General features: G+C 41.4%; 1 protein-coding gene across 1 annotated transcript; it reads right to left on the bottom strand.

Annotated features, from left to right (window-relative positions):
- Positions 1-539: 539 nt before the first annotated feature.
- Positions 540-11,535, bottom strand: LOC138527755 (matrix metalloproteinase-18-like). The gene is made up of 10 exons (XM_069639038.1): positions 11,356-11,535; positions 8,550-8,791; positions 8,305-8,453; positions 6,698-6,823; positions 5,962-6,123; positions 4,627-4,744; positions 4,388-4,521; positions 3,370-3,529; positions 1,692-1,795; positions 540-1,071 (listed from the first exon to the last, which is right to left on the bottom strand). Exons 1-10 carry the CDS (start codon positions 11,461-11,463, stop codon positions 962-964), a joined length of 1,413 nt encoding a protein of 470 aa, XP_069495139.1. The 5' UTR covers positions 11,464-11,535; the 3' UTR covers positions 540-961.
- Positions 11,536-12,243: the final 708 nt, after the last annotated feature.

Raw genomic sequence — 12,243 nt, 5'->3', positions numbered from 1 at the left:
GTGTACAGCCATGTATACTCGACACAGCACTCTTCACTACCTATACTTTTGCAAAAATATAAACAATATTAGAGTGCCCAGGAGGGTCACAGTGGAAGCATCATTAACATCATTGTTGGAATCCCAAGGCAACTCCTTTGAGCACAATGTTGTTCATTTAGCACAGTTATTCATGTTGTGAACCACAGAGAGACAGATGTGAATTAAATTTAAATATTTTATTATTTAATAATTTAGACAGAACATATTCACATAGCTTATAACACAACCCCATTAGGGTCTGCATTATTTAGCAACAACATTGCATAGTTATAGTTTCTTGACATAAAGCGATAGCCTTCAAGAAGTCATTACTCCATGCTAAATGCGGAGAGCTACATATTTTGCAGTAGGGGTCCCTTAGGTCGATGGCTCATTCAGAGTGCCTAATACATAGTGTTTCAACAGTTCACACTGCAGCTTCTAAAGTTCTTTCACAGGGTTTTTGAAATGTCACATTGACAGAAAAATCACAACATGAAATGTAAACACATAGATGTGTGTGGGTGGGTGCATGCATACATGCATCCATGAGAGTGCATGTGTATGTGTGCATGTGTGTGCTTGCGTTTGTACATATGTGTGGTCTTGTGTGTTTGAAGGCACTTATATGTGTGTGCATGTTTAAATAGGATCGTATGTTAGCAGGCCTGTGTTTGCTTGTATGCGTGGGTAGTTGTGTGAGCATGCATATTTAGGCGCATGTTAGTGTGTGTATGTGTGCATCTGTGTGTTTGTATTTGTGCATATGCGTGGTCTTGTGTGTTTGCAGACACTTATATGTTTGTGCTTGTTTAAATATGATTGTATGTTAGCAGGCCTGTGTTTGCTTGTATGTGTGGGTGGTTGTGTGAGCATGCATGTTTAGGTGCGTGTGTGTGTGTGTGTGTTTGACTTTGTGGTTCTATTGCATTTCAGGACATTATGCTTTTCTGCATCCCAGCCAGCTGTTGTTTCTCAGGACACGCAATACTCTCTTAGACTCCATGTTGAATTCAAACTGATACTTTCCACTGAAGAAGTAGAGTAAACCTGCAATAAAATGTAAAGTGTTACATTGTATTTTGTAATGGTTTGGTGCAGTAGCAATGTTTTATTTTATTTATTTATTTATTTGCATTTGTTAAGCGCACTTGCAGCCCATAAGGCATCGAGGCGCTGTTACAGAGGATACACAGATTCAAGATTACATACAGGTGCCAGATGGCTCTTAGTTACAGTTTGGCAGCATATAAGCAGTGGAGGATACAGATTTAGTTTACACAAAAAGTCTGTTTTTGGCAGGCATATAAGCAGTGGAGGATACAGATTTAGTTTACACAAAAAGTCTGGTTTTGGCAGGAATATAAGCAGTGGAGGATACAGATTTAATTTACACAAAAAGTCTGGTTTATAATCATGGATGTGGGTCCAAGGGGTGATGCACAGATTATTCTCAGTTTGTTCTTCTTATAAGGTCATCATGGGCAAGGATTTTGATATATCACGACATAATTTTGAGTTATTGTCATTCCGATATTATATTGCGATTGATTTAAAAACAGTCAATTGTTGCACATCGGGATTTTGTATTCCAGTGCAAATTGATCATGCGTTGGCATACGATTGGTGTGATCATGGACATGGAAGGCACAGACAGGCAGTTCTCTTACCTTTGGATTGGAACACAGCATGGACCTTTTGCCCAATTCCTGGGAAGTCATCTACTGTCTCCTTTGGGTAACCTTGATCCATAGTCTTGGTAATCTCATCATAGCTGGGGAGAGAAGAGCACATAGAAAATTATGTCTTATGAAATGATGTACAATATATGACTGCACTACCCAATCCTTGAATAAAATAACTACCCTCAGTGTGTGTTGCATCATTTGCAGGTTTTGAAAATGTATGTATTTCTAATAAACATTATATATATAGTGCAAGCAACAATTATAAAACATACTGCTGCATAATTCATATGAAAGGTTCCAATTCTTAGTATAGTAATTTCATCTGTTTACCAAAGTCTTTTTGAGGTGTTGGCATTAACACAAATATCTAGAGGATCATTACAAGTCCCCCGGTATCCCATCTGGAATTGTGGCAGGATACCGGTGGACTACCGTACCGTCTCTGCCGCCTGATATCCCGGTATTACCGGAATATTTTGGGTAGCAGGGATGCTGCTAAATCCCCATTCCCATGGAGTCCAACAGGACTCCATGGGATGGGGATGCCGCAATCACAGGCACCGGTAATACCGGTGCCATGGATTGTGGCAAATGTCTGTGGGTTGGGGCCTGAACCTGCTAGTAGATCACAGCCCCTACCAGCAATCTTGGCGCTTGCCAGTCCGGAAAGGTGCGGGTACATGTTGTTCCCGGCACCTTATTTCTGGACTGGAAAACTCATAATGAGCCTGCTAGTCTGCCCTGATTCCAATTGTGAAACTGATCCCAAAAAATCCCCGGAGTAATCGTCATCCTTTTTCCCAATTTAAGTTTTTTTCAAATGCAATGTGCAGTAGAAATGAATCAATGGCCATGCCCACCTACACTGTCCTTTTCCCTGAATTCATTCCACGGGCAGGGGCAGGGGCAGTGGGTATGAATAAAATCACAGGGGCAAACCAGCGTTTGACCTTATTTTTGCCAAAGCAAATGCTCAAAATAATGCTAAGGGTATATAGAGAGCAGCACATTATACGTGTGTCAGACAGCCAAAGACAGACATCTCCACACATATTTTCCACCATCACAGGAGTGTGTCATCGAGTTGTGGTGCTCGTCCACGTGATGTAGCTGACATGCTTGAAGATGAATGATGCTGAAAGGGAGACTAATCCCCAAGAGAAGTGATGTGATATGGAGTGCATAGCCTGGGATCTGTCCATCCACCCTAATATTCAGGGGATGCTTTGGAGATGGTGGATGGGCAGATGTTCGCTGGGGCTGTATATTCTGCAATGTGCATTACAGTACATATGGTTTCCAGTGTTTTACTGGCCAAACACTGAGCTTGCTCAGTACTCCTCAACAGCATGATAGAGAGCAGATGTGATGTGTTCACATTATAGAAATGGCTCACTGCTATTATGACTTATTTTCATACAATGAGAGTAAAATAATCCACTGGATCAATGTAACATCTCATCCATCTGAAGCAGATACACTGAGCGCGCGTGAGGGGCTAACAGCATTGCCACTTATTGGAATTGAAAGGCTATTCGTCTCTATACAATGCTGTTGGGTACGTGTTTTTATGAGCTATGCACCGATATTCACTACCCTGTAGACATATGATTTCCCTAATGGTGACGCAGTATGAGTCTTGAGTCCTGTGCTGTCATACCTCCAGTACTTGTTAGCTACGAAGAAGAACGTTTTCCCTGTTGCCTCGTTGTGAACCGCAGCATCGATCTTCTTTACGCTTTTAGGGAATCCCAATGTATAAATGCTTTTAGGATAGCCCTGTACGACTTCATAGCCATTCAGAGCCCAGAATTTGGATCCTGGAAGTAAAACACATTGGCAATTAATAAATAAGCATTGATCATTTTACACAGTGTAAGTGGATCATGACAAGTTCATCCACAAGTCAAGGGAAATTGGTGTATAGATTGTATCTCAATAATTTCCATCCCATTTTGTAGAATGATGTCTCTTGCCATGTGATCGTATCTAAAGAGACCAGAGTAAGCCCATGTATGCCACCTAGCAGCAGAGACGTAGACAGGGTAGGGCCTGAGTGGGCAAGGACCACCCAAAATCTGTACGTGCCCACTCAGCAGCACTGTATGGGCCGTTACAGATGTTAGTGTCACTGTGGTGGGCCCAACTACTTTAGCTTCGGGCCCAACTACTTTTTCTTCAGGCCCCACTTTTTAGGCAATCCTGGCTACACCTCTGCCTAGCAGGTTATCAAATGAATTGATTTTGAAGCTAGCTCCTCAGTATTCAAGTCAGCATCTGGGAAGAAAGGAGCTAACTTCAAAAAGCTGTCCCTTGTTTTTGCGACACATAAACTCCACATCAATTTATCAGCCTGACTCAATCTCCTGGAGGGCACAATGCTGTAATCCCAGGTGCCAATGCGTCTTTCTTGTAAAGAACACATGCCCCTTCTAAAAACTGGTGTTGGGACCTTTTCCTGTATTGGCACATCATGGTGGAATAATGTTTGTTATTGCCTAACTGATTATTATCAGTAAATTGCTTTTACATGTGTATGCAAACAGCTGTACTTTGATGGACAAAATGTTCGGCTGTGTTCCCTATCAAAATGCTGAAATGCCCTTATTATAATACATTAGTTGTTAACGATCTGGGGTCAGATACCATCACAAGACGAGGACTGCACAAATCCCTACCTTTGAAAATCAGGACTTCATCTTGCTCAGGGTTTTCATATGCAGCATCGATATCAGATGGCAGAGACGGCCAGAAGGATTTGATGAAGTGGAGCTCGGCCTCAGGGTATTGGGAGTGTCGGCGCCAGAAGAATCTATTTTAGAAAGAAAGGCCCAGCGTCAAAAAAGGGTGCCCATACAAGAACCCAGAGGTTTGGAGAGAAACTAAAACCTTTGGGTGCTTGACACAGTAGTATTACCTTTCTTTGAAGAACAGTATTTCTCCACGCAGTGTGGTGATGGCATCAAAAATAACTGTTTTGTCACAGATTTCGGGTGTAGTAGGTCCTGTTGGTTGAACTGGATTTAAAGACTCACCTAAAACAGAAACATTAAGCATTTGCATAAATTGAGTATTATAATACATATGTTCACTATCATGAAACAATGTAAACAATGATCCTAATGAACGTATATAATTGCGGATAGCTACATTAAAACGCAGTGCTTTGAGTTCTTCTAAGCAGTGACTATCAATTTGATTAACACCTACTTCTGAAAATATATCTATATGCCAAAGAAGATGCCAAAATGCCTCCTCTGGGAAAATGAATGAGCACTTCCCTTGGCATACATCACTGGCTTATCCATTGCCACTTCCTTTTGTACCAGGCTTACCAAACCACCAAATAATAGAATCTGGTCACATAATGGAATAGCCAAATGCATAATCATTATCTCCAATTAGGTTAATCGTGTGTAATTTCTCGCATATTTATTTATTGTGTATAACTGGAAAACTTGACTGGAATTTGATATATGGTGTGGTGGGCTGACAAGTAATGTCCTACCTCTTTGCAACGTCTCCAGACCCAGCCACCCACCCGACTATCTTGATCCAGAAATGCAACATTCCACTGATGTACAAAAGGAACCGACATGCTCAAGCCTTTTGTAACACAGAGATGCGCATCGCCAATGCCCCATGCATGCCATGATAGAGAGGGCAGATAATACCCAAGTACAAATAGCAAAGTCTGAAAGCTGAACTAAAAACACTGTTGTTTTCCGTCTCTTCACTTCACAGAATGGCTCCAAGTATGCTGTTACCATGGCCTTGTGTGCCAAGTTGGCTACATTAACACTGTACAGAATCCAGGAATTGTTTCCTACAAATGTTAGTTATTCAAACTAGAGAATTTCGTTTCAATGTATAAACTTTGAAGATATGGTGACATTGGTCACTGAAGATACTATTATGGTCAACACTATTCAGAACTCTTTTGTAAGCACTTATTGAATTCTGACTATGCAAAATCCACCATCAGAGAGTACACGAGGGCAAATTGTTGTTTCATTTCATACTCTGCAACTCTCATTGAGCACTTATTTTCACTACTTATTAGTAACAACATAGATGATAGAAATCAGTGAAGCAATATTTTAGGTCTGAAAGATGCTAAATGAAAATTTAAAAAAGGCGAATATAAAATATACATGAAGCAAAACTGAAGGGTAACTCGGTTTAAGAAAGCAGCATCTCACAGAATCAAAATGGCTACCGTGAACTTGCTAGAGGCCACATGGAGGCTCACCATAAAGGGATTGGATTCCGTTGATGTCATCCTGGGGAAGACTGAACTCTTCAGGGTCGATGCTGGCGTAGGTGGGGAACATCAGCGCACCTGGATCAGTGGAATGCGAGAGGCCAAGGGAATGGCCGAGCTCATGAGCAGCCACAAGGAACAAGTTGTATCCTAGAAAAGTAAGGCACAGGTGGTCACATTATGAAGGAGTCTTCCGGTGAGATAGACATGCGAGAACAGCAAGTCAGACCATAATGTGTTGACCTTGACACAAGGACGCATAAAGGGCTCTGTTTTGTCTTTGGGGATGTATACATTCATGAGGAGTGGCAGGCTAATAAAGCACTGTTTACCTTACTCTTTCTGTACTAAATAAGTGAGAAGACTGACTTCAAAATTAAGAATGAAATATATAGTGATTTGTTATCCTGCCAGTGAGGTCTGGCAGGAATGGTTGTTTCTTTTAAGAGAAAGCTTGTCATTCCCATTCCTTGTTTGAAGGGTTAACTCTTGAGGTATGGAGTGTAAGGAAGGCAGGGTATCAAAGTAAGACAGGCACAAGTGATCACAGTTCAAGGATGTTTATTGAACGTTATCAGGGGTGTAAAAAACGCCTATTGAACCCTAAATCTACGATGGGGGAACATTTCCTCAAATCTAGTACAATTAATTCAATAAAGTGATAACATCTAAAATATTGACAGGTGTAGAAAATTTAGCCGTATAGAACATATGTGCCACTTACTTTCCGATCCCTTTGTCCAATGTTCATCTTCATCGAGATGCATATCGCCACCAATACCCTTGCCAGGTTCAAAGGCGTGAGCCAAAAATCCGTCTGGACCATCAAAGGGAGAGTTGTCACCATGATCTAAGACATGAAATTGTTTAGTTACTTAAGCTGAACATTCAATTAAAGCGAACATGTTTTTTTCTTGAATATATTTCCCATTTAGCTAGCATATGGTTCCAGAAGGATTCAATGCTGTATGTGATTTTTACAGGTAAAACACTCAACACACAATGAACACAACACTGGACTGTAACTTAAAATGTATATTTACGATGAGAATATTTTTATCTTCAAAAACAGCGAAAACATTTCAATAAAGTTAATACATTTTTAAAGTTACTTCTTATGCAGAAACTGTGAGCCTTGGTGGTATTTTTTCAGTAACAGTGTGGTAATGCAGAATGCCATCCGAATGGCTATTCGCTCCACACATCTCTTTTTCTCTTTACTTCTTTTGATTTGATTTAAGACATGTGACAATATTATATTGTTTGAGTGGTTAATGGCATGTGTTGCTCTGCTGTGGTGTCATGTATGTCTTCATTTTACACAAGGGGCTCATGTCTGTTGCACAAGAAGATCCAAGGACCACTCGCCCTTCCATAATCACTCAACAAAGTTGTTCATTATTTTAAAATGAGAAAACTTTGTAAACAAAATTGACATTTGCCGTGTCTTCAAATATCAATATGTTTTTTGTAAAATGAACACCTGGCAATATGCTGTGTGGTAATGTGTGGTGAGAAAGATGGGAAATTATTTAAAACAGTGACCTGGGTTTCACTGTTTTCCTGAGGGCCCATGACCGGTTTCCTTAAACATTTCCAGTGGGAATTTTCATTTTGCAGGTTTATTTGACTGCTCTTATTTTCTACAGTATATGATTTGCAGTGGTTTCTTCTTCTAAAATGTACCTTTTGAAAAAGCTCAGGGCTCAGAAAAGATTATTGTGAAAAGCACCTTTTATTCAGAACCAGAAAAGCACAGTCTGGTCCGAGCCGGAAAAGCACAGTCTGTTTAGAACCAAAGTCGTCAAGCACAGCTGTACAGTGCTGATTACTAGCAACCACATTTTGTGCATTAGCGGTTGGGGAACTACAGTGGTAAAGGACATCCTTCCAAATACATCTCTCTTGACTCAGAACATTGTCAAAGGCAGGAGACACCACGTTTACCTAAACTATAAGGTAAATAGATCAGCAGGAATTGCTCTATTAATACGGGCACCAGTTGAAAGGGCCACCAATGCCCTGAGCTGAAGCCGGATTGGTTTTGGGAATAAGACAGCGATCTAAGCTTCTATCACTAATCAATACGCACCCTCCTCCCATGAGTTACAATGAAAGCCATTCTTGTGTAGCGTTGACACATCTCATTGTGATATGGATTTGCCAAAACCATTTCAGAACAATGAATGATGTCTACTCTTTTGAATCTTGGTCTAGCGGGCCTATGTTTCTTGTAGGCTCAGAAGACAGCTTCATTTCTGCGTCTTCTACATGGAAGACACACAACACCAAGGCAGCACATTTCATATTCTGTCTGATCTTTAGACTTACCACCGGCTTCAAAGGAGATCTGGATGTCAGCGGTGCCTTCATAAAGCCTGGTGAAGGTCAGAGGGGTCACATCAGCCCAGACATTGAATGCGCGTAATATCAATGCGTCTACATCAGCCTGTGCCATGTCCGGAGTGTAGTTCACAATCCTTCAGAAGAAAACAAGGGACTTTGTTAGCACTGTACATAGAGGGCAACACACAGCACAGTTTCCCCCCTCACCTCTTTCTTTATTGAATCCCTACCTGTAGGTCAGATCATTTGTTTTCCACACAGGACGCCCCGGGGTAATACTGTATCTTGCGACGTCGCTCACCCCACACCGGGGCTTCTCCATGACTTCCAAGGTCTCAGAGTTCAGTCTCCCAGTCACTTTCAAACCAAAGAATTCCTGCATTTGGCTGAGTTTTTCTGAGAAAGGGCTGGCATTCTTCCTAGCAAAATGCTTTCCATCGGTGTCGAGGGCGTAATAACGCTTTAGATATGCCTGGGTAAGAAAACAAGGAGGTTCGTTAGAGGCCTGAGGTTTGTTATCGTGTCCCTTGACACAATATCACTGAGTTTCACATAGTAAAAAAAATATTGATTTTCAACACAAGCTATAGGGTATATGTTATTGCAAACCCACAGAAAACAAACACATGAAGCTGAAACTGCAATATGTTGTGATGTCAACATATTAGATGGTTAACCATCATTTTTCTATGACTATACGCAGTTTATTTTCGTGTTGCATGTAAATTGTGCCTTCCATCTCGCTTGGAATAAGCAAACCAGTTGTCTAGTCAGTTGTTTCAAGTGTAATAAGTTATTACAGATGTCTAGTGATCTCCCAATGCAGTGCCTGTTTGTGAGGTGGTCTACGCTGGGGTTGGTAAATGTCAACCTTGCCGAGGCCAACTTTTTTATCTGGTCAGTTGATTTAGTGGGATACAAAAGAGAACTCTTTTGAAAGTCTACTATTTCCTTTTTTTCAAAGAAGTTCACCGCCAAACCTCCTTCCCATCTCCCACACTTACAATTTTTCCTAATTTTCATCTAGACTGTTTTCATTTTGTAAATGTTTTCTTCATTTGTTTAACACCATTCCTTACTGGTTTCCTTAAGACAAACACTTACAATTTTGGTGGTGATGTTTGGCCATAAGATGGTTTTCCAGGTTGAACTTTGAGTTTGTCAACCAGTCTAAGGTCAACGCACAAATATATGTTGACTTTTGAACCTGAAGCCCTTCGGTCATGTGTCATCTCTTACTGATTGATAGGGAGGGATGGGGCATCTAACAGCTCTACCCTGAGACAATGATGTTTTATTGTACAGGAGAGTCGGCTTAAGGGCAAGAAAAGTGCTAAGGTAAGTGTGCTGCCGAAAGGAAGCAGAAGGGAAAGTGAACATAGAAAAATGAAAAGTGATACAGAGAAATGCAAAGAGGGGCAGAAAAGAGGAGGCAAGAGGATATGATTTGAAAAGTGAGATATAAAACAAAAGATCAGAACAAGAAAAGAGAAACAAAATAAAAACAAAGAAAGTAAGGACGGGGGTAGGAGAGAAAACAAAAAAGTAATGGAATAATATAAAAGGAGATATATAGTGGGGGAAAGAGATCCGGTGAAAAACTGCAAAAAAGAAATAAGTTAAGAAAAAAGAAAATTACATCAGGTATTGTCAGTGTGGAGACTTACACCTTCTAATTATAAGGAAATAAAACCCAACATTTGTGTAAAAAGAGTTGTGCGAGCCAACACATTCTTCCACCTTGTGCTGCTCTATGATCACATACTCCTCTGTTACTTGCAGTATTCTTTTAACATACCATTGAGAGAACTATATCCGATATAGAATGCACCACCCTGCAATACCAGCATATAATCATATGGACAGTCTAACTACTACATTACATTACTCACGTGTACTGACACACGGGCATCACTGCTCTTTGTATTACATTAAATGTACAAAGTCATCAGGCTGATTCCTTGCAGTGAGATTAACGCACACACGCACTAGCGCTGAATCCACAATTTAACAGAGAAGGTAATTTACAAAGTGGGGGTGGGGATGTTATTGAACTAGGGAATGCAGAACGTACACGAATTGCACCAGCATTGCCACCGATATTTCTGCGGAATTTCGAGGGGTCAAATCACAAAAGGAAAAAAGGAAAGCGTCACTAGAACTCGATTGACACGTGCAAGCTATACAGGAGTAAATTGTCCAAGATGCCCAAAAGGATTCAGATGTGAATCCTTCCTAGACCTTTGTAATGTGGCCCTGTGAAACTTTTTTGGGGCCCATCAGACGAAAAACAAAGGTTTATCAATTTACACTTGTGTTCTCTTTTGTGAAGCTGGTGCATTTGACTTATTTGGAACTTTGGGTGTTTAAAATCACTTACAGGAAACAATATTGTACATTTCTAAAAATGTAACGCGCCTAGTTTTTGCATTCCACTGATTTTACTACAGACCCCAAACTGCACACTCCTAAACATCAGAACATCTGTGTTCTACTCAATCAAACACCCCATAGAACTCTCTTACAATATAAACTGCACCCATCGTTTCTATCCCCTCGTTAGTGCCAGTTCCTTTTGAATTTTCGTGTACATTATAAGGAAAACAGTCCTGGCCAAATTCAAGCATGCACACAATTGGATGTTAGGTGTCGGGGCCAGCACCAAACCACAATACCCCCCAGCACTCTGCGGTGACTGACTGCCAAAAGCTTGGCATAGCAAACTTGTACATAACATTGTAAGGGATGCCCACAAGGCGCACACATTGACTACATAAACTTCAGTCAAAGTAATTGCATGTTTGAAAACTGCAATCATATTTCCCAGTTAGGGGATTGCATAAACCGCGGTGGGTGCAGCACATTAAGAATGTGGTGGTAAATTACATAGCAGTGGTATTTGGCAACAGTACTGCTAAATAGTCTCCGGAGGTTATAGTAGAACTCTGCTGCCTCAGATATATGCAGGAATTTCAGCTGAGCCTCACGCCCAATAAAACAGTTCCTCATAAACTGCCTAGGAATGGCTATAGTTACCTCGGCGCGCTGAATATCCGTCTCCTCCGGCCCTGCCTCTGGCACCGCGGGAAAGGCGCACACAGCGGCTGCGCAACACAGCAGCAGCAGACAGGCCAGGCTCTGCATTCTCAGCTTGCGTCTGATCGGCGTGCAGTGGGTGTCTAGTCAACAGACCTCTCTGATCTCTGCTTCTCCAAGGCGGCCCAGTCCCTATTTATACCGTTTGCCTCTACCTTTCTGATTCATTTCGGAGGCAGCAGCAGGGTGACTCACAGGCTGCCGCTTCCCCTCTTGCACGCACTACAGGCCCGGGACGTGTAAACACAAACACCGTTTTTTTTTCTTGGACAAGTGACGCAACATGCGTGTGTAATATCCCCTCAGTTTTCCTCCCTCCCCACTCCCTTCTTTTCTCGCGTTGTAATCCGCATGCCCCATTCATTCCAGGAAATGCTGTGTTTAGTTTCCGGGCTGCAGATGTTGCTATTGCAGAAAAAAGAAGCGGTCTAACCACGACTGTTGCCCAAAATCCATTCCCATATTGTACAGGTCTGTGGTACACCGTACGGGCAGTGTGGTTTGTAGTTTGAAATATCCCCAATTGCTGCCCAAGATAAACCACACTGACTAAACGGGGTCAGATTGAAGTCTCAGGGAGCTGCACTCTAAGATACGTAATTTAGCAGGGCGTTCAATGTCTCATAGGCATGCAGACGTGTGTGCATGTTTAGGAGCTTAAGAAACAATAATGCACACCTGTAATGATAACTCGTGTGTTAACTGATGTTAATTTCTTATCCCCTTATTCTCTTTTCCTGTTTCATTCGGGTCCAGTTTGAAATTTGGAAACTGAACTAAATAAATAAACTGCATATACATCTGTAGCAAACTGTCCGTTTCTGTGAA

Source organism: Ambystoma mexicanum, chromosome 7q (genome assembly GCF_040938575.1).
Source record: "Ambystoma mexicanum isolate Mex_15411 chromosome 7q, UKY_AmexF1_1, whole genome shotgun sequence".
In the NCBI taxonomy this organism is placed as follows: domain Eukaryota; kingdom Metazoa; phylum Chordata; class Amphibia; order Caudata; family Ambystomatidae; genus Ambystoma; species Ambystoma mexicanum.
Note: the sequence above shows the minus strand (reverse complement) of the source record. Positions and strands in the feature narration are given on the sequence as shown.

Excerpts from the sequence above, each read along its gene's own strand:
- LOC138527755 (XM_069639038.1), bottom strand. The coding sequence starts at position 11,463 with ATGCAGAGCCTGGCCTGTCTGCTGCTGCTGTGTTGCGCAGCCGCTGTG. Across the intron at positions 4,522-4,626 it reads ATACTGTTCTTCAAAGAAAG|ATTCTTCTGGCGCCGACACT; the intron begins GTAATACTACTG and ends TTTCTAAAATAG. Across the intron at positions 1,796-3,369 it reads GTAGCTAACAAGTACTGGAG|CTATGATGAGATTACCAAGA; the intron begins GTATGACAGCAC and ends TTCTCTCCCCAG.